At 31.0% G+C, this 23,779-nt stretch overlaps 1 protein-coding gene across 5 annotated transcripts in view; it reads left to right on the top strand.

The window, feature by feature from the left end:
* The window catches only part of LOC143245162 (uncharacterized), a 56,121-nt gene that overhangs the window by 3,328 nt on the left and 29,014 nt on the right, over positions 1-23,779 (top strand). For 3 of the 5 annotated variants that reach the window (XR_013025487.1, XM_076491178.1, XM_076491180.1), the window contains exons 2-8: positions 3,495-3,690; positions 4,856-5,048; positions 6,077-6,199; positions 11,188-11,412; positions 17,607-17,740; positions 21,071-21,186; positions 23,138-23,277. Coding sequence is in view for 4 of the 5 variants with exons in the window: in XM_076491178.1 (XP_076347293.1) it covers positions 4,905-5,048; positions 6,077-6,199; positions 11,188-11,412; positions 17,607-17,740; positions 21,071-21,186; positions 23,138-23,277 (882 nt within the window). In the remaining variant the exon portion in view is untranslated. Of the gene's footprint in view, positions 1-868; positions 923-3,494; positions 3,691-4,855; positions 5,049-6,076; positions 6,200-11,187; positions 11,413-17,606; positions 17,741-21,070; positions 21,187-23,137; positions 23,278-23,779 lie in introns of those variants that run through there. The other 2 variants (XM_076491179.1, XM_076491181.1) reach the window with 2 other exon arrangements.

Genomic DNA, 23,779 nt, shown 5'->3' with positions numbered 1-23,779 from the left:
CCTAAGAGAGATAAACTTGGTTTGAGACCATGTTTGAATTCTGCGAGATTAATTCAGTCAGTGTAGCATATTTCAGCCTTGTACCACCATTACTCTCGCAGCTTTAAGCAGCCAAAGTTGCCCAAAAATGAATTCACCAAAAATAAAAACAAATGAACTAAATTTTACAGGGCAGTAAATCACAAACTATTAGAGATATTGATCTAATCTTTGGCAATTTTTCATTATATGGGTAGATGAGCATATGTGAATTTTTTTAAGGCATTCTGAGGGGGTCACGTGGAAAATTTTCCAAAATATGGATGATTTGATGTGGAATGACCCATATAGATAAATTTTTTGTAGGCTAACTGGACAGATCTTACATTGAAGACAATTTTTTTTTAAAAACCATGCACTCTTTTTGAACAGTAAAAAGTAAAACATTACCCTTCCCAGATGATTTAATCTACAAAACCATCATTACCTGGCCTCTTTTCTGCACTTCAGACCTAACCAATCTCCTACTGTCAAACGTAAGTAGTTTCTTTAGCTGTGCAACAAAAATGAGTTCAAAGAATAAAACAAAAAAATAGAAAAGGTTTTTCAAGCCAAAACTTATTCATTACGTTTCATCCAAGCAGCCCCCTGCTAGTACAACTGTAAGTCTATGGATTTACAGTGTTAAAACCAGATAGCCTGATGTGGCTTTGCTATAAGAAGAACACACACTCATCCAAGCAACATTTAACAGATAGAACAAATGATTACCATCTCTCTAACACAACATAATTTGTGTACAACAAGGGACTTTTTGGTTATTTGAGATTGTACTTGCTGAAGCACTTTTAAAAAAAATATGATTTTAAACCTGCTATTTACTTTTCAGAAAATCACAAGTTCCCCATCTGGAGTTCATGAAATGCATTACCCTCCATTATTGGTAACTCATTCCATAAGTTCATTGATGAATATTAACAGGAAACTATTTCTTTTTCTCCAGATTTTAATCTTTTGAACTCTCAGCCTATTATCTTAAGAATATAGCACAAAGAAATCAGTGGCATTAATCTTATTTGTAAACTCACTTCTTGTTTTCTAAAGAGATAATAAGTTAAGAGATCTTTTAATGTAACCCTTTCATCCCTGAGAAAAATCTTCTCAACTGTTTCTATACAGTATGTTACAAGTCGGGAAATAAAGTTTACTTCAAAGTCAGTAAAATCTTATAGAAAGAAACCCGTAAAAGACAAGTGAGTGGAAATTATTTTGTTTGCAAAGTTCTCTGTTTTTATGAAGATTGATGAAACTGTTACATACTACAAAATGAAGAGAAGTATTCTTGAAATCCACCAGCTTGCCTTCAAACATAATTAAGGTCTTACTTATATCAGTAACAGAGGACATCAGGAACCAGGGTATTAAGACTGTTGTGTTTTTTTTAATTTTCCTTAAATGATATGACCACAGTAATGACATCACACACCAAACTTCAGCCAATGGAGTCTTCAGGAGTATGTAAAGGTCTCAGATGAACTGTAAGTTAAACAGTACCAGTTTCCATAGGGACTCTGTGAAGATCTTATTTAATTAGAGACCATCATTTTGTCCACTGTTAAAGACTCTAGGCATGTGCAGTCTATAGCATTTGATGGCAGCAAAATGTATGTTAGTCTGTAGAGGCAATTCCATTTAGTAAACTAAAATTTAAAAAACACCCACTAAAATCTGGCCTTTATCATTTACATATTTATTAAACTTTTCCTTAACTCCCTGTAAATTTACTTTAAAGTTGAGATGGCATCCTGGAGCAGTGGTGGTAGCAATAATTTCATATTCATTATAGATTTAAATGCCTCAAAATTCCCACAGGTATCAGAATTTTCAAATTCAGATGTTAATGAGAACATAAAGGGTTAAATATATAGAATAAATTTATTGTTTTTGATATTCTGGTAATGCTATATAAAACTTATCAAAATACAAAGTTAACTTAAGGAATGAGCTGGAACTTACATCTGTATATTCTGATACTTTTTATCACTGATTAATTCTGAATATTCATGCTTTATTGTTCTCAGACAAAATTAATTTAACCTTCAGTTGATTGATGTTTGTTAAAGAAGGTAATTTGTTTTAAGTTGGCTAGTTTTAGTGTGTTTTTTTGGTTTCATTGTTCTGTAAATTTATGGTCAGGAAGGAATAGGAGGAATTTTCAAATCTAAATCTTCATAGGTACAGTAGTAAGTGTGTCAAATCTTAATCTATGTTCAAGTGTTAAAACACCTGAATCTAACCTGTAAGTGTTGTTGAATCTACAGGGTATCCTGAAAGTTGGTTGTCATTGTAACAATACAAAAGCAAGTAAGATTTTAGGTTGTATTTACAAGACTATTGAATACAAGTTAAATTAGATTCAAGACTCAAAGATAACACTAGAAGAGATATTGGTGGTATTGTTTCTGTTGTACTAGTAAAACATAGATGGCAATAAACACAATGCTAGTATGAATTCCAGAAAGAAGATTCCTAGATTCTTACTGTCAGGTGTGAATAAACCCTTGACACATGTATTTCACTTATTTATATTCAAATATTCTGAGTGTAGAAGGCTACTAAAACTGTGATTAGCAAGATTTTTTTACTTGTCAGTGACCTGAAAGTTTTATGACTTCCATTTGAACTGTGTGGCCTACTCAGGCTAATTATCAGAAAATGGAAATAGTGACGCTATAGCTTCAGAATGTGATTGGGTCCAAAGCAATTATATGTGGGCCAGCAGCCTAGGTACACTATCTAACCTCCAAAATATAGTTTTGCTGACAGCATGGTCATAAAAATTGTGCCCAAACGATTCCTCGTTAGAGTTAATAACAAAGTAGAAATAACATAAACTTCAGATTTTATTTTTCAAATTTCTGTTAATTGTTATATGATTAACACAAATTTTAGGCCTATTGGCTTCTAATGCTTTGCCAGCTTTATTTTCAAGCATTAACTTTTAATAATATTTAATTTTCCTTTTTAGTGAAGGGTGGCCATGAGCACAAACATACTGTAGATTTTGTCAGTTGACACATTTTTGACCTAAATACACCAGTTTCAGCCAGAATCAAGCATCTTTTAATTTTTGTAAAATAATTAAAATAAAAATACTGTTACACAAATAAGTTTTGATATTTGAAAAGAAAGCATGACACACAAGATTTACAGATAAATAGGGTATATGCATATTTAATAACACTTAATACTATAGTATGCAGGTACTGAATACCTTACTTTCCATAATGTACATTTCTGTTTATTAAACTGGTGGGGTTTCTTCTAATTATTATTTTTGAACATTAAGCTCGGTTAAGATCACGTAAGGTATTTTTACCCTTCTAGTTGATTTAACTTATCTGCTGTTTTGTGCATAATTGCTTTGTGTTTTTATTAATCTTGTATATGAAGAGTACTGTTGCAACTGTCTTATGAAACTCAAAATTCTGGTGCCCATTTTTTTTATTTATCAGCTGCACCTTGTGACTGCAAGTTCTGGCACTTTTTTGGGAGATTTATTTTGACCTTTGAGAAGAGCAGACTCATTTCAGTCCTGTCCTGGCTTTGCACAAAGTTCAAAAACAAACCATCCTGTCCTGAAGTAGTCAAGAATTAATGGTGAAGCTTCATCCATGTGTTAACCTTTCAGCCATAACTTCTGATGATTATGTGAGTTCACTTCTTTTAATTTCTAAATACAGTTAGTTTTACTTCATAGCATTACTTCCGAAGGCCAGTGGTGGTAAAAAAAGATATTGTATCTATAATAAGTATTTTATTTTTTTATTATTACATGGAGACATAAACCCTGTAAGACAAAGAAAATTACAAAAAGATGTAGAAAAAATGTCATATTTTAGGAACAATATAAAATGACAAATTCTGAAATTAGCATTTTACTGTTTTTAAAACCCTTAATTAGAAAACTGTATCAATAACAGCTTAATTATTAACTCTGTTTGCATGGCTTTAATAATGAGATCAGGCCTGACATAGCTGTTATTGATACTGTTTTTCAAAATACATTGTGGCTTTTTTTAAACCTGTGTGTGTAATTTTATATTTTTTTCTGACTGATGTTTACTTTTGTATTTCCATTGTATTTTTTATCACTGTATCTATTACATACATTCTCTCAAGGCAATAGCCTTTTTCACCTGGACAATCATCCATTCGTCAGAGTTTTTCACAAAAGAAAATGTTTGCTATTAAAACTTGAAAACCATGTCTTGTCTCTTGCAATCCAGTTGCAAAAAAAAGTCACTGCACTTTTCTTTCCATACACTATGAACCTCTCATGTTTTCTGAGATCAGGTAGCTGTATACAAATATAACCTTGATTACCACAATACATGATACAAGTAACTATTACATAGCTACAATTAATTTTAAGGAAGAATTCTGCTATTATTAGCAGCACGCTTGAATCTGCTAGTGCAAGAAAATAACTTGCAACCATTCAAAAGTTAAAATTGAGTTCTGGTGTTATTTCTTTGTATAGATCACTTGTTAAGCCTCATTTGTATCCAGTCGTAGGCTCCTTACTTTAAATACGATATTGACTTGTTGAAAAGAATTCAAAGAATGCTATTAGAATGATTCCTGGGATGTAGCACCTGTCGTATTAGGAAGGAGTTAGGCCTTTAAAATTATTTGTTCTTGAGAAAAAGATGCATTGAAGAGACTTTTTTTTTTAACTGTTCAAAGTTATAAAGGGAATAGATAGGGTGATACATCATCCTTGAGGATGCATAGATTTATGATTTGTTGTCAGTTTGAACATTTCCATTATTTCAGGTAAGAATTATATTGTAAAAATTATATCTTATTTCAGAATCATCATCTTGTGACAAGATAGCCATTAAGGTCAAAAATGAGACAGGATGCCAGATGATAGTCAGCCAGTCTTGACAAAACTGACTCAAAGCAAAAAGGTGAACTTTGCAAATCAGGTTTCAAAGACACAGGGGTTTGCTGTGTGTTCTCCTCTGACTCGTGCAGATCAGTTGCTTGTAGAAGCAGCTAGAGTAAGTTTTGAAATAGTTTTGACTTCTTAGTAACATGCAATGATAAAAACATGAAACAAAATTATTGACATGTTAGCTACCTAGAGCTGCCTTAGGGTTGAAAAAATTATTATAATTCAAAGTTTACAATACTTAGTAACAAACCACCAATCTAGGAATTCTTTGTGTAGTTTCTTTCAACATATTTTTTTCATTTCTTATCATGTTTGGACATTAAATTGTATCTGTAAAGGGATGTAATATTCTTTTATGAAAAGATATCAGATAACTTCAGGTAGGTTTAGTGAATATGGAAAGTGATGTCAAACTGTTTGGATGAGTGAGACAAGTACTTTCTCTCCATCAAAGTATTGTCAAGTTGAAATAATATAGAAATAAAATAATTCATTGTTTATTGAAAATAAAGTATTTAATTATACATCATTTGATCTTGATGAAGAATATTGTTAATTAAAATCACAATACAATTCCTGACAAAAATTATGGTGAGATCAGTAATTACTGTGAAACCTTTGTCAGTTTTGCTGTGTTTTATATGATTTATAGATGAAAGAGGTGACTGCTTTGATGATGTCTGTGAACACAAAACAAGTTGAGTCTAACTGAACATGTAGAATGAAATATTTTAATGAACAGCAGTAGAAAAAATTAAACTCTGATATGAGAAGAAGTATTTTTAATTATTTTTTTGAAAACATTATCTCATAACAAATATTTTGGATATTGCATAACCTAAAAATATGATAGAAGTACTAAACCACATTATATGGATTTTTTAAAGCAGAAACTGAATACTAAAAATAATTACACTGAGATTCAAGCTGTTTAGCTAAGTGTTTCCAATGTGAGAAGTGCATATATCAGTGACATTCTTTCAGTCTGGAAAGGGCTGTAATATAATTGCTTTTGTAATAACTCAGTTTTGTGTTGAAAACATAGTGTATAAATATAATGTTCTGTTACATGAAATTCGTATCTTTTTGTAATTTTGGAAATGTTAATTTTATAATATGCATTTGTTTATGTAGGAGGGAGATATGCAGCTGTTGTCTTCACTGATGACCCAAAAACGAGAACTAAATGTAGATGCTTGTGACAGGCGCTCAGGAAATACTGCTTTGATGGTTGCTTGTGCACAAGGACATCTTGAGGTTTGAATTGGTGGTGTTATTATGAATCCCTTTTAATATCTACATATAATTTTGTGTGAATATGAACATTTGTTCAGTTAAATTTAAAGGAGAAGAAATCAGTTGAATGTAAGTTTTGATGCACTTCTGCTCACAGCTACTCTCATTCAGTGCTGCTATCTATTTGCAAAACCATTTTGCATGCTATAAACCTTCACTCCCATGGAGCCCTTGATTCACATAGTTTAACTGATTCTCACATGCAAATTATGATGTGACAACAGGCCAGGAAATTCATAATTTTTAGAGCAAGCCCATTTGGCCTTGGATTTTCTATCATTTTGAAGGACACCAAAACCAGAAACAAAATTAACTGGAAGGCACTGAGCCCACGGTACATATTAATGTTAACAGAATACAAATGGTAAGTATGTCATTAATGTTTTTCACTGGGGACTTGAGAAGGTGGTCTGTCCTTCCAAATTATGTTTATCAGGTAGGCAAGTTTTAACTTGAACCAATGAGACCAATGAAGTAACATTACCTCTTTTAAGACTGATAAAAGAGGTATCATGCTGACCTGAAATGCCCTGTGACCTTAATAGGATTCCTACTTTTTTAATCACTAACTGACTCAAAATTACATTTAACCTGAAAATCATATACAACTTTTTTCACTTATTAATTTGTCTAAATTTGAGAACAATTGGACAGAATTCCTGAGGAGAAGTTTAAAGGCCTAATTTTTACCAGCAAAATTAAATCACAACATGTCTGATTACTTGACTAAATTTGATGAAAATCAATTTTGTGGTCTCCACACAGCAACCCTTTGAAAGTCTTGGCATATAGACAGATAGATGGGAAGTTGCATTGTCATAACATAAAGTCAACATTCTAATTCTAACATTATCACTACTCATTGTTCAAAAAAATAATACTGCTAGTATTTTTTTCATGTAATTGCTAATGTAGACTAGTTCCAGTAAACAGTACACTAGGCCTACACTACAGAATAGCACATGGTCATGACCTATAAATCATGTCGTCACACACTGCGTTGTGCAACTTGCCACTTGTAATTCAGTAACAATAAGCTTAGATAGGTGATGTTGCAGGCCGAAACCTATGGTGGGTTTGTGCATACAATTTTTGGCACTTGACCACCACAGAAAAAGGTTTTACACTATTTTCCCTCTTAACATATTCTTTTATCAGCATGTTTAATTCATGGAGTACTTGCAGTTGTGCACTTAAGTATAACCAGCATACGTACATGCTGACTTTGATCATCACATACTGTTGTCACTGGGGATCTTTGTGGGTTTGCTGTCTGAATGCTGACTTGCTACTACTAAGAGCTCACAGCATGACTCAAGCTGTTTTACTGCCAATCAAAGTGAAACTTTCACTTCCTCCACTAGACACATTTTATGTTATTTATAACAAGATAGTTTATGTAGGCTGTAAGTCCAGTGTTTGTGATCCCCCAGTGGATTACCTTTATACACAACACAAATTTAGATCATGAAGGCATGATGACCAAAGGGATACTGAAGGATGATCATTGTGGATTTTACTGATTTTCTGAAGGCATGATAGCCAATTTGAAAAATACAGCACCAATTCTGTCATGACCACTTAGAATATCCTGCCTTATTCTCCACCAATAATAGTACCACACACCCATATGACTTCCTCTGTGAACTTGTATCTAACCTTGTTTGACAGTGCTCATGTTCAGGCATTTAGTTTGTGATTTCTTCAGGTGTTTTTTTTATATCTTCATATTAATTTCTCTTACCAAATTTACTATTTATTATACAATAGTGATATATGTAACTTATTCCTAAGTAGAATTATTTGATATTTCCACCCAGTTACGGAACTTAATGGTTCATTACAAATCTTTTTCAATATGAATTTCGAATTCTTAACTTTCCACTTTGAAGGTTATATCCTTTTACACAGGCTTAAGATGGTAGTCCATGTCTAAGGAATTATCAGCTATGCTTATCTGGGTGATTGATTATTGTACAATGAGCTGATCTTTGTCAGGCCTCGACTTGTTTAGGGACCTACACATTTTGAAATATGGGCCAACAACTTCAGAAATATAAGCTGTCATACTGCTATGATTTTTGAATATTTTTACTGTTAGTATTATTATCTGTAGTTATTTATGTTCAATAACATAATCTTAGTTAGATTGAGTAATACTCGTAGTTACATTCAGGTTTGAAATTAGAGCTTAGTTGTATCCTTTATCCTATAACATTAGGTTATGCTTAACTGGGATCTTTGTTATTATAGGGTTAACTGTAATTGAACTTTTTGGTTAATTGTAAATTAAGTTAATTATACTGTTTTTTATTAAAAACATCTTGTTTCATGCATATATTATTGTCAATACTCACATAATTAATCTACCATAAAAACACCTATTTTCATTATTATTTATCTATTATACTTTTTCATATTTACTTTGAATGGACCCTGCCTCCACAATTATATTATTGTACTTTTAGTACATTTTGCTTTTGGTGTGTATGTGTGTTCTAAACTTCATATTTCAAAAGGAAATTAGGAATATTTTTAAGGAACACCTATATCATTACATAAACATAGGCTTATAATGCATATCTTGTTGAGGTAAAACAATGTGTTCAGACATAAGTATTAAATTTGTTTTTTGTTATGTACATTCTTCACTTATTAAAAATTCTTATTTTTTGTGTGTATAAAAATTTGCCAATTGGTAAATTCAGAATTATAGTAAACATCAATTCTTTATTATGGGTAAAAACAAAGAGTTAAAATTATTATATAACTAGCTACAGTACCAGTCTCGTGGATGGAAGTTATTTGAATTCATTATTAATGAAAGATTATCTTAGGGCATGAAAAGTTGTTTCCCTTAAATGTAATTGTAAAAAAGTACAAACACACACATAAAAGTGGGAAACAAAATGTGAACCCACAACTTTGCACGTATCTTCACGTGGACCCAACAAACCTTCATGCCAAATTTTGGAAAAATCCATGAACAAGGAATCAAGTAGTAGTGGTAAAATCTACAAAATGCAAAACTAAAAATTTAGACCCAGTGAACCTCCATACCAAATTTGGTGAAGATCTGTCTACAGTGGATAAAGTGATGGTAAAAATGCAAAAACACCCATAAAAAATGCAAAATGCAAAACTAAAATATTTGTATGTACTCTCACGTGGACCTAATGAACCTCAATATCAACTTTGGTGAAGATCCATCTACATGCTGTGAAGTAGTTATATAAACTGACAGCTGAAAATACTATTATATTTATGTAGATGTAACAAATAGACAAGGATTGTTTGGTATTTCAATGCTGTTCCTGTAAACCCACCCCAAGGAAAAGGGAAAGCAAGAAAGAAACCTACTCTTTGTTCCTTTCTGTATTTAAACTTTTTAGGTAGCAACCTCTGCTACAGCTGATAGCAGTGTATTCCATGTTACAGAAATAAAAGTCTCTCAACTAAAATCAAGCCTATTTAGAACCTTATGTTTTCATTTTCTGTTGTCTACATAATTCACCATAACCAAATAGGGGCCTTTATCATTATAATCAAGCTTAAAGCTCATTTTTCCATCATTTTCCTTTCAGCACTCACACAGTACACATGTATAACGAGTGTGTTAATCACTAAGAATTTTAGGCCATGAATTTTGTTATGAATATTAAAAGTATTTCCTTTGGTCTTTAGTTTGTGACTAAAATAATATAAATTTATTCATCTTTAAAACTAAAGCAGATAGAGAAATAAAAGAAGATTATTGGATTGCTAATCTAAACACTGTTCAACTTTTCAGAATTATTGTAGATCCTGGAATCAGTGATCTCCATTCAATGGTTTTATATCTGTCAGAAAAGAAAATAACTTTATTCTTTGCTTATTTCTACATGTTATATGAAAGTTGAATTTCCTAAAACATACTATTTAAGATAAATTTTCATACCTGTTTTATAAACTGATTAGTATAACGTATCTTTTTCAGTCATCTCCAGGTGTCACCTTAAACACCTAAGCATAATTTTAAACATACATATATATAGCTATTTCTATATTAAAATATCCCTAGCACCTTTCACATACACTCTCGCCATCAACTACATTGTACCAGAAATGAAACACTTACAATAGTGTATAGAGAGATAAAATTTCCTGGAAAACCAAATGATCTTCATGATGTCACTAAACTCCCTCTATATATATATCACTTGTTCAACTACACCACCACTCCCAGTTTACCCCTGATGAAGAAAGGTTCACCTCTTGAAAGCACTCGAGTTACAAGGTTTTTATTTCATTTCTATCAAGATTTCTTGAATGTACATGTTTTTTAATGTCATGAATATAAATTTATCCAATAGTTATTTCTTTCAATAAAACTATAACTACTGTGTATGTGTTCTAATAATAGCACATTCATGTTTTGATATTTAATCAGTGTTATAAAGTAGTGCTTATTTTCATTTCAAAAAAATTATTTTTTTAGTAATCTTGAAAAACTTACAGAATGCTACTTATCCTGTGTTGAGCTCATTACAAGATTCACACTACAGTGCTTATATGATACATTTTATATGTAATGCTGTAGGATGAAAAATTAACTTATTCCTAAGTTATTGTACATGAAAATGTCTACCATATTAAATAAAGGGTAGTTTGAAAATTGCTTTAAAAGAACATAATCAATTAATGAACCCAACAGTTAATCAGTAAGCAACTTCCACTAATCATTTAGCTCTACATTCACAAAAATAGTATATTATTTAAGGATGTGTGAGTTCAGAATATTATGAAGAAAATGTTAGATATTATAGTTCCCTGTGATTTGGCTAATGTACATATGTGTTAATATAAAAACAAATGGTGATATAAACTCAAGATTTATATCCACCTTTGTTTGACATTTGAATGTTGTGTTTCATCATTTCATTGTACAACAACATACATTATTCTTTTAGGTTGTACAGTGTTTGCTTGAACATGGTGCTGACCCAACATTGCACAACTACAGTGGCATCAGTTCACTGAAATTAGCTACTACAAATACAATCAAATCTTTGCTACTGGATAGCTGTTGGTCAGTGTCAGTTGAAGACTCATTGCAGAGGTCTGCTTGGAAAGGAGATGATAAACAAGTGGAGAAATTATTAACCAAGCTGAACTCCAAGATGACCAATACTAATGTAAGTGTAAAAAATATAAATAAAGTTTATTAATTCCTAAGACTTTCTGAATATTCAAGGACATCAAAATATAAATATATTTTAACCTTCTTAATATATATATGAGAAGTAATTTCATACAATTAAAATAAAATTTTAAATCTTAAATAATCTTTCATAAATTTTTCGTATTATTTTGATGTCATTCCATTTAATCTTTAAAGACACAATTACACATAAAATTGCCAAAATTGATAAAACAGTGTAAAATGTATGAATATACTGTAAATAGAGCATTAATTATATGATCATTTTTGACAGAATATTTTACCAGTCAGTCACATTTTAGTCCATTTGCTAATAAGTACCTGATGAATTCTGAGCAGTTAATTTATAAAATATTCAGCCTCTTTGCTAGGTACCGAAACAATTTTGAGCTTGGGCTCCAAGAAGCGCTAGTTAAAACAACCAAGACATAATAGTAGTGTATTAAATTTCAAAATATGGAGAATCATATATTAAACTTAAATAATACTGAATGGAAAGATAAAAATTGTGTGGTGTGCTTGATAAAATTTGTTAATGCTAAACATAGTTAAAAGTAGCTAAGAGAAAGCTTTCCTTACAACTGTGCCATGTTTTTGTTGTGAGGAGAGTATATTTATTTGGAGTCACATTCTGTTGTAAAGAAATGGTTGTTGCACAGTTATTTGTCTAATTGTTTGAATCTTGAATATCCAAAAATATGAAAATTTTATGAATTTTTGTGTATGGTATCATCCAATAGATGGCGCTATATTGTATTATTTTAGTTATGTACCTAGTTAGTATGTACGAACTACATCTTTTATTATTAGGTGATGAACATATTGAAGAAGAAACTAAGTTGTTAGCATAAGTGAGTCTTGAGAAGAAAATTTGTAAAGATGAAGCTACCATTATAGATTTATCAGTGTTAGAAAACATACTGTTAATTTTTTTTTTGTAAGCTTATAACTGTGCAGTATGAATTCTTCATACTATTAGGATGCCTGCTACCAACCCAAATACCTGTTCTCTGATTCAGCAGTTAGCTTGAGAGTTTATAATGTTAAACAGTAGGTTACATTACTCATAGTGGGCATAACACAAACAGCCTATTGTGTATCATTGGTCTCAACAACAAAGCCAAATGTAGTATAAGCCTGAAACATAAGTACTCTTTAATAAGACAAAGAGGGTTTTTTTTTTCTTCTCTTGTTTTGTTTTAATAGGTCTACTGAACTCAAGACTTAATTCATTCAGAAGTTAGTTACATAACCAAAATTTTTGTTCCAGTGCATTAGATTACCTTCTTATTTGATCAGGATTGCCTAGTCTTAGTTTAATTAAAACTCAAAAGGAATTTGTCAGTGTACGTGATAAAAATCACAATCCATGTTGCCTATGTTGATAAAATCACAGTCCCTGTTGCCTCAGTTGATTATACAAGTCATATTGGCTCAGTTTCTGGTATTTTGTAATAACATATTTTATATAATCAAAGATTGCTTAATTGATGAAATTGAAGCTGTGCTGATCAAACATTTTTACTTATACCATTAACTTAATTTTTTTTGATATAGTGCTTTCACTCCCATCTGAGAAACCATAATTGGTTTAAACTTTAAAGGTTATTATCAAAGCCTGGAGATTCACTATGACATCTTTTTTGTCATTTGTCATGAAGTTTTAGTAAGTTACTTTCAAAATTTAATTAAACTACTTTCTTACCATGATATATGAATAAACTTTACATAAGGTCATGGCTTATAATTCATGTGTTAATATATATAAATTTTAAGTTCTTAATTTTATAAGGCAATATTAGAAAGAAATCCTGAATTTCACCTGGTGTGAGAATTGTGACATTTACTCTCTAGGTATTTCCTTTTCTATGATTTATTTATACCCCCCTCCCAAAGGCCCAGCATGGCCAAGTGGTTAGGACACTTGACTCGTAATCTGAGGTTTGCAGGTTTGAATCCCTGTCACACCAAGCATGCTCTCCCTTTCAGCCATGGGGGTGTTATAATATGATGGTCAATCCCACTATTCATTGATAAAAGAGTAGCTCAAGTTGGCAGTGGATGGTGATGAGCAGCTGCCTTCCCTCTAGTATTACAGTACTATATTAGGGATGGCTATGCAGATAGCCCTCATATATAGCTTTGTGCAAACTTCAAAACAAACAAATAAATCCCTCCAAAAAGTATGGAATTTAACATATATCACTCATTATAATGTTGCTAATTCTCAGGCAAATCGTTATTTTTGTAACATTCAATCCTATTTGCCTACAGAGCCATAAAATAGAAAATCAGATCCCTCTGGTCACACCCAACTGTCGCATCCCATCTTTCAGAAATTACCCATAATTCTCTCTGATGTTTAATACTGTGTTATTTATTCAGATCCCTCTGGTCACACCCAACTGTCGCATCCCATCTTTCAGAAATTACCCATAATTCTCTCTGATGTTTAATACTGTGTTATTTATTCAGATCCCTCTGGTCACACCCAACTGTCGCATCCCATCTTTCAGAAATTACCCATAATTCTCTCTGATGTTTAATACTGTGTTATTTATTCAGATCCCTCTGGTGACACCCAACTGTCGCATCCCATCTTTCAGAAATTACCCATAATTCTCTCTGATGTTTAATACTGTGTTATTTATTCAGATCCCTCTGGTGACACCCAACTGTCGCATCCCATCTTTCAGAAATTACCCATAATTCTCTCTGATGTTTAATACTGTGTTATTTATTCAGATCCCTCTGGTGACACCCAACTGTCGCATCCCATCTTTCAGAAATTACCCATAATTCTCTCTGATGTTTAATACTGTGTTATTTATTCAGATCCCTCTGGTGACACCCAACTGTCGCATCCCATCTTTCAGAAATTACCCATAATTCTCTCTGATGTTTAATACTGTGTTATTTATTCAGATCCCTCTGGTGACACCCAACTGTCGCATCCCATCTTTCAGAAATTACCCATAATTCTCTCTGATGTTTAATACTGTGTTATTTATTCAGATCCCTCTGGTCACACCCAACTGTCGCATCCCATCTTTCAGAAATTACCCATAATTCTCTCTGATGTTTAATACTGTGTTATTTATAATGGAAAGTTGTCTATTTTGCTTCCAATTTGAACTTTATCCCTATAGGAAACATACCAGTGAGTTTAACTGAATGTTTTCTGGCTCTTGTTGTATAGTTAGAAAGCCAGATACTTATGTGACCTTGTCTGTTTTTTGCATATTATTGTTCTGTGTTATTTGATACATTATTTAGTGTAGCAGTACTATTGGTATAGAAAGAGTAGGGTTAAGTTTCACTGAAAATCGAGAGCAAAAAAAACAACCAGTAGGTTATTTATTTCTTGTTTTTCACATGTATTGTTTATTTATTATTACAAAAGTAACTAAAATGTAAAAAGTAGAAACTTTTTAGGTCAGGTAAAATAAATAACAGTAAACATTTTCCATGAGGCCCTGGCAAGCAGTCTCTGCACAATGTAATTCAATAGGGTGATGGGGGTTACACCTTACCAAATTTTATGAAGAGGATTTTAGTTAGACATGGTTCAAAAGGCAGTGACACAATAAACTTTAAGTGTAAACAGATGTATACTTTTATGAATTTAAAACTACTTAAGATAAACATAGTTTGATGTTAAAATTTGAAGATATTCTAGAAAACTTTAAAAAGGATAATTTAGATTTATTTCTCTTTTTATTTGATGGTGGTTATGAAATTAATTGAGTTGACCAACGTAGTATAGAGTTAGAGTAGAGAAAAATAACAGATATTTAAGGAGTTTTAGAGATTTGGCAAATGAAATTTGAGATTTTTAGATGAATAAAAGTATTTTTAATCTTAACATGAAAATCACTTTGCACTCAGAGCAGTCAACACTGTGACTCCATATGTTCATTAATAAATATGTAATGAAAATCACTTTGCACTCAGAGCAGTCAACACTGTGACTCCATATGTTCATTAATAAATATGTAATGAAAATCACTTTGCACTCAGAGCAGTCAACACTGTGACTCCATATGTTCATTAATAAATATGTAATGAAAATCACTTTGCACTCAGAGCAGTCAACACTGTGACTCCATATGTTCATTAATAAATATGTAATGAAAATCACTTTGCACTCAGAGCAGTCAACACTGTGACTCCATATGTTCATTAATAAATATGTAATGAAAACCACTTTGCACTCAGACCAATCAACACTGTGACTTCATATGTTCATTAATAAATATGTAATGAAAATCACTTTGCACTCAGAGCAGTCAACACTGTGACTCCATATGTTCATTAATAAATATGTAATGAAGATCACTTTGCACTCAGACCAGTCAACATTGTGACTCCATATGTTCATTAATAAATATGTAATGAAAACCACTTTGCACTCAGACCAGTCAACACTGTGACTCCATATGTTCATTAATAAATATGTAATGAAAATCACTTTGCACTCAGAGCAGTCAACACTGTGACTCCATATGTTCATTAATAAATATGTAAGGAAATTCACTTTGCACTCAGAGCAGTCAACACTATGACTCCATATGCTCATTAATAAATATGTAAGGAAAATTCTTCATTAAAAATTCTTATTGTTTTGCCTACAAATAATTCTTAATGCCTACTGAACATTTGTGAAGATACAAACAAACATATTAGAAGTTATAGTACAGAAACTAAATATTAATTTGGGGTCAAATTTTAGGGTGAATAAACTGAACACTTAGCGAGTAAGCTAATAAAATGTAAACACTATAACCTTGATTACATTTTTAAAACTGTTTAATTCTCAAGCTCAAAAAAATAGGTAATTGAAATTTAAATAAGTCTTCAAAAATTACTTATCTTTACTTGATTTTAATTTTTTGATAGCACTTGTAATGTTTTGTTTCATAAACCTCTTTTGTGATTGATAAATAAATAATAAGTTATTTTGAATGTATACATATATTACCACTAGGCTAAATACACACACACACACACATACATACACTGCTCAACAGGAAATATAACATTGACTTTCTAGTGAGTTAGATAATGTTATATATTAAAATGTACAGATTAATAAAGTTTCTCACTGCTCATTCATTTTTATATTTAATACATTCTAAATAAAAAGTTGAACTTTTCCATGTAGTTTAAAAGAGAATTACATATACATGTATTTCATGCATTTATGTTAGTCTGTGATAACAAATTTCTAACTTTCCAATCATTGATCACCATGAAACTCTCAGATGTTTTTCATTATGTGTCAGAGGGACTCTAAAACCCCTTACTCTATTTACCTTACAAGTATGACATACATTTCAGTTTTTTCTTACTGCTGTCATAATGCTACTTTATAAATCGTGATTGTCATGAAAGTTACAGGTATTCTTAGGTATGGTCCTGACCTCCATGACATCTAGAAATAAACTTAGGTAAAATATTGAAAACAATTTCAATGATATGAAGATGTTAGCCAGTAGGAGTGAATTTATCTAAGATTTTATTCCAGTAGTTAGTATATGTGTAAATGAAACACACAAAAACCATCCTCATGGAGCCAACAAAATAAATGCTCGTGGCAAAGGTAACTTTACTAGAATATTTGTAATTTAGTTTTTCATAACTTAAATGTTACTAATTTGCATTTTTTATTTTTTCTAATTACATTTCTATATGGATTCTCAGCTATGTTTGACTGCTTTTGTACTGAAATACTATCAGGAGAAAGCTTTAAAAAAGTTTATTTTAAAGCCAGTTTTTTTTCTTTTCTTCTGCCAGTATTAAATAATACTTTACTATGGTTTTATTTTGGAAAATAGTTTAAAAGGAATGATACATGATAATTTTGTTACTTCTGACTGCTAATTTGATACTGTTATTTTAAAAGTGATAGACATTTCTGATTTTTATGTATGTGGTGTGTAGTTGTTAGTACAAAAGTATGTTTTTTTATTTCTTGAACACTTTATCTTGAAGTCAGATGTTCATTGAACAGGGAATATAAATGTTAAGCAAAAAAACAAGTTATAATTTATTATCTGTTAACTATTAAAGAAAAAAAATTAGTGTGTGAATATTAGCCCATATAAATTAGGAAAAATTTCTCCAGTGTATCAGCATTTTAAATGTTTGTTTATGTAATCTTTCCAGAACCAGGAATCACAGCAAAATATGTTGTTACTCGCAGCTCAGGATATACAGGTATTTGAGGAGCTTTATCAGCAAGGGTTAATTGAAGAATACTCTCCTACTCAGGTAGTATGGAAGCTGTTACAGGCTGGTTGGTATGGAAGTTAAATCATATAACATAACAATTCTTGTTTTGTGCTCTTTATGTGATACTAATAAAATCAGAAAAAAATTCTATATTAATATGATTATGATTTTCACTTCATTATTTTTTCTATTATATAACAAATCTCTCTGTCCTTGTTGAACAATGAAAACTTTGCTTACAAATTATTGCAAAGGTGTATAGTTACAAGGTGAATGACAGAAGAGAAATAACATGAGATAATTCATCTCACAAAATCACTCCTTTATTTTGTGAAAAATCAGATTACCATGTTTGTATTAAATGCATTTTTACATCAAGATATGTGTCCAGCAAAAGTTAATAAAAACTTATCAGTTTTTTACTGTATCAAGTAAACGATACTATGATATTATAACTCTCACAGAAAATTAGTTTCTCTTAAAAAACAAATCATATTTGTGCTTTCAGACCTTATAATTTGAACTTCAAGTATCCAAATGTTTACTTTTAGCATTATTGATGTAGTTCCATTTCTTAGACTTCCATTTAACATTTTATCCAAGTCCACTAACAAATGCTTTGATTATTTTTATTGTACTTTTCAGTAAAAGAAAATCTCAAGTCTTTAAAACTTCTTATGTTAGCAAAATTTTTGAACTGAATAATGTTTTTTTATGGCTATAAAAGAAATTGTAACAATTACAAAACCCAGATTTTGAACACTTGTGTCATCTATTTAAGCTACTGTTACTTGTTAAAGTCATTGTATTCTTATTCATATTTTCTATTTATGAAATTTGTATTAGTCTCTCTTAAATCCCAGAATGTTATCTGATTGTGATCTTGGTTAGATTGTTGTATTTTTGATGTCTAATACCATTAAATTCACACAACAAAGGGTGAGCTTGTGAGTCAAGCCTTTTCTTTTTCATAAGCTTCCAAAAATTGTGAAAAGCTGTACTTATAAAGCTGAATACTTATCTTTAATCTAAACTACTTTAAAACAATGAGAAATATACTTTTTTTTAATTGACTCAAAAAACAATATAATATACATGAAAAACATTTGTTATGTATATCACTTAGAAATTGGTAGATTGAAGGTGAAGCCCTCTCCATGTTAAAAATGTTCCAGTTGTACACCTGTATTATTTGTCATGTGTTTTGTCATTTCCTTTGGTATAATATTTTTTATGCTGATAAGACATCTGATTAGTCTTGTATTTTTTTAACCACTTGTGGCAAGGCTAAAAATAATCCAGTCATTTCAGCACTTAACAGTCTCATTGGATGTTTTTAACTTTTTTTTTTTTACAATGGCTAGAGCATGCTTTGTTCCAGGTCTCTTGCTGGATGATCCTGGAACTTCATATTTATTCATTCCTTTATTTTTTAATGTCATTAAGTTCAAGAGATATTTTTGTCTTGAAAATTCTAAATCCTTAATCTGAGTGTATGAATGTTTTGGGTCAGAAGGGGCTGTTGCATACCCTTCTCAAAAATGTTCAGTATCAGAGTTATCACAATGCATACATATGCCAAGTAATGTCATAATATAGTTCCGATAGATGCTGTTCCAGTGTGATTTTATATTGGCTGTGGTTGTCTCGTAACTTGATTTGATTTGCGTATTCAAAATATTTTTTATGTAACATACTCAACCATCTATAGTTGTAACAAGAAGTCCAATAGTTTTCTTCTTGTGAAATGGATGGCTGTTTAATAAACTGGTTTGTGCATAAGGTTGGTTGATACTTGACTCTTCCTGTAAGTAATGCTTCAGGTAGTACACAAGATAGATAAGTATGGTATGTGATTTATCCTGTATTTATCTATTTCCCTAAAGAAAGGTAGCATTTTGTTTAACATCCTGCTCTTGGAGATTTAGTGCATCCTTTAAAAGTAATGAGTTACAATAAGGTAAAATGTGTTTTATAAAGTAAGGCTATATTTAACCAGTGTATACCCTATATTGAATGTTCAACTTATGATAATACATTTTGACATGGACACTTAAACCAAGTACTTTCTACGGGGTGTTTGGAAAGTCACTGTGCACTTATATAGTTATTAACAGACATGTTTCAATATAGAATACAGGAGGTAAATATGAATGACAGTTATAAACAATGTTGAAAGTGACCCCCATTGGCATCAATACAGGCTTGGATTCTTCTTATTTTGTTTCTAAACACCACTATCAGTTGCTGGCTTGAAATAGACTGAACGAATGCTGTTATCGCTGCTTTCAAAACTTCAGAGTGACTTTCCGAACACCTTGTAGAATTATTATGTCTTAGTGGTTACAATGCTTGTGTGCGTTGTTGTCATTGGCATATGATGATACTGAGTATATTACAAATACAGTCAAGTATTAGTGGTATGTTGTAATAGTTTATATAAACTTATAATTAGACCACAGCTTGTAGGACACCAAAGACAGCATGCTGATAGCTATTTTGGGTGATTTACTGTAAGGTACTTTTTCTGTACCACTTGTGGGCCACCAGAGTAAACTGTATCATTGAAACTGCATATGCATTTTATCAGAGTATTATTTCAATTTTGGCAGCTATGTCTCTCTGTGTAGTAACAATGATTCATATAGTGATGTTTTCACCTCTTTCATTGTTGTTCAAAAATCTAAATCATTTAGGCTTAACAGTACAACCACTGAACCAACAGCTCTGTGTAAGACCAAAAAGTGAGAACCATTCTGATGTGATGCATCCAAGCATTTTAAAACTATTATTTTGTTATTTTTTTCATGACTTACTTGCTTTAAGAGTACAAGTTAACCACTAAAATATTTCGATACTGTTGTGTGTTTCTTGAATAATTTGGAAATAATAAATATGGAAGTTCAGTTTATTCCTGTAATGTACTTTTTAATTTACATTTTGTAATTATACACACAAGTTATTGGTATTTAAAGATTTTAATTACATTTTTGTAATGTAACAAACAAATTATAGTGACCATTATGGTTAATAAAGGAAAGATAATTTTCATTAATCAAATATTTACCATACATGTCTAAAAGAAAAGCAGTATATAACAAGTAAGTTTTTAATTTTGTTTTGTTTTTTGCCTTGTCTGTATAATTTCTGCAAGAAGATGTAGCATGTTCATACTATCCACCTACTGAATATTTTTCTAGCTATTATTTTTATGATTTGAAAAGTTCAAAGGAACGTATTTGAATTTTTTTTGCAATTTTTCAGTTTATTGTAGAAACCTAGACTTTTTAGTAACTTTGTTTCTTTACACAATAGGGATGTAAACCACCAGGATAAGCAAGGCAGGACAGCACTTCATTATTGTGACTTTTTAGTAACTTTGTTTCTTTACACAATAGGGATGTAAACTACCAGGATAAGCAAGGCAGGACAGCACTTCATTATTGTGCTATGCAGTCCTCATCCACAGCTACAGAATTAATAAAAATTCTTATCCAACAACATGCTAACCCAGGTTTGTTTTTGGCACTAAGGTGCATTGTTCCTTTATTAGCCAAATAGTATAGTCTCTACACTGTTGTGTTTACTTGCAACAAGTTCATTTAGTTGAACACACCCTAAGATGTTCATCAGAATTGGAAAATTGAAGCCTTGTTTTATAAATGTTAAGATCTATTTTGAATTTATTAGCTCAGTGTGTGATGCAGGTACTAAATTTAACTCTCATCTGAAAACATTTAGCAGTTTCTTGCTGTCCTTTTAACAAGTAACAGTTTTAACACTCTGAAAAATTTATGTTGAATTTTTTTTATATGGTCCTAGTATTAAGTTTGTGCTTCAAAATATAAAGTATCACTATGCACTTTTTTCTCTGAAACTCAAAACTGTAATGACAATTTTTTATCTTTCAAAATTTCCTTAAAATAATATTCACTGCAATAAAAATCTGTTAAAAACTTTACATCTTTTGCAATCAGTTTATCTGATATTTGTTATGTGAAAAAATACTAAATTTTAAGCTAAAATAAATTTAACAATTTTTATATATATGATTTTATTATTAATTAATATTTAAGTTTTTGTTTTCACAGTAAAAGTAATTGCTTTCTTGTAATGTATATAAATTAGGTTATTACTACATTCCAACAATGGCTTTTATCTCAAGTTGCATAGCGATAGAAGTATAACCTAAAATTGTTGTTAGTCTGTGTACTGAAAGTATAAAATGAAGTGTATAGACAACAAAACTGGAAAAAAATATTTGTTGATTTCTTAATACAGAGTCTATTGTTTAAAGAGGTTTGTATTTTATTGACAACATTGGTGATGTGACAGAAAATAACTTAATTCAAAAATCATTATTTTTATTTTCATGATAAGTTTTATGTGCCTTACTGAAAAATGGTGCTTCCATTTTCTGTCAAAACAAGAAGTGATAATTTAGTGGAATTGAATAGAGAAAATCACATGCATCAAAAGAGTATGCTGTACTCTTATGTGGAGGGTTGTCACATGAGACACATTTGAACCAATCGATTTAAAGATGGGTGGGAACTTTAAGGATTGTGGCATGTAAAAAAGAACATGTTTGTATATAGAAAGTAGTACTTAATGAGAATAACTATTTATGTGAGAGGAAGTAAGTACCTGTTGGAAATGCATGTTCAGTGTGGGAAAATTATAACCAGATAGTAAGAAGAAAGTTCCTAAAGTTTTATATATTTCAGAGAGTGCACCAGTACTCTCTATAGAAGAATGCAATGAAAAAGTGACCACCATCATTGCTATTAATATATAAACTCAGCTGAAGTTGATATGACAACAGCCACTAATAACACTGATACAAAGAGCTGTTTATTGAGTTTTACTTCCTACTTTATCCCGTGACCTTTCAACTTTGGTCCATAAGGCACTTCTGGAGCTGATAACCATAAATTAATTAATCACATGAAACACTGTGGATGAAATTAAAAACTGGGTGTTGAAAGTGGGTAACAGAAAGCACACCCACCAGCACTAATTTGGCCATTACCTCTTCCTAGAAAGTCACCTTAACCATCACACAATGCATATCATGTTTTAAGTATATGCATAGTGAATTATTAAAGCTTATACAAAACATTTAATGAATACAGTGATAATGTATTATGTTATGTTATAAATACGTTGTATGAAAGTTAGAATTTTTGTGTTATTCATCATAGCATCCACCCCCCCCACCCCTCACATTTTACTTTGTTTTTTATGTTCTTAACCTAGGCAAACGAAGGATACTTTACCTATATATATAAATTTGAGTGACAGCATGTAAAGTAATATATTTGTTCTTGATTCATAATCATTAACATTTGTTATAAAAAAAATTAGTATTGATTTAGAAAATTTTATAAATGTTTCTTTGTAATAAACTTTAAGTAGTATATTTACAATCATTTTATTATCTGTTTCTTTTATTATAAACACAGACATAGCTGATAAACAGAGTTTTACCCCTCTTCACTTTGTTGCCAGAAGTGGGTCAGCAGAGGCTCTTCTGGAACTGCTGAATGCTGGAGCAAGTGTAAATGCCAAAGGTTTAGCCAATCAGATCCCACTTCACTTGGCTGTGAGTTTTAAGTGTTTTTTGTGGTATACAATAAATGTCATGTGTTTTTATATGATCTAATAAAATGTACAAGTTTTTGAAACTGCTTAGCAAAATATTTTTTGATAGCAAAAAGAAGTATTGACATAAGATGTAAAAAACTAGAAACTGGTTTAGCTTCTCAGGAAATCACTTGGTTCACTTTCAGTAAGAGTTTGATTTTTATATCACTTTTGAAGTTCTATGTATATAATGATAAGTAAGTTATACAGAGGTTGAGGTCTATTGTAGTAAAACAATTATTTTATAATTATACTAACTATAACACTGTATTGTTTCTTAATTTTCTGCATATAGTTTTTAATAGTCTCAATCTGATTAGTGAGATATAAAACAACTACCAGAGGGACAAAGGTGGGACTGTTTTTATTATTATTACTGATAGCCAGGCTCTGTCAGTTTCAGCACTTGTTTTACATAGACAGTTCTTGAATTAAACTTATGAACATTAGGTGAACCTCAT

This window comes from Tachypleus tridentatus, chromosome 2 (genome assembly GCF_004210375.1).
Source record: "Tachypleus tridentatus isolate NWPU-2018 chromosome 2, ASM421037v1, whole genome shotgun sequence".
NCBI classification, from domain to species: Eukaryota; Metazoa; Arthropoda; class Merostomata; order Xiphosura; family Limulidae; genus Tachypleus; species Tachypleus tridentatus.
Note: the sequence above shows the minus strand (reverse complement) of the source record. Positions and strands in the feature narration are given on the sequence as shown.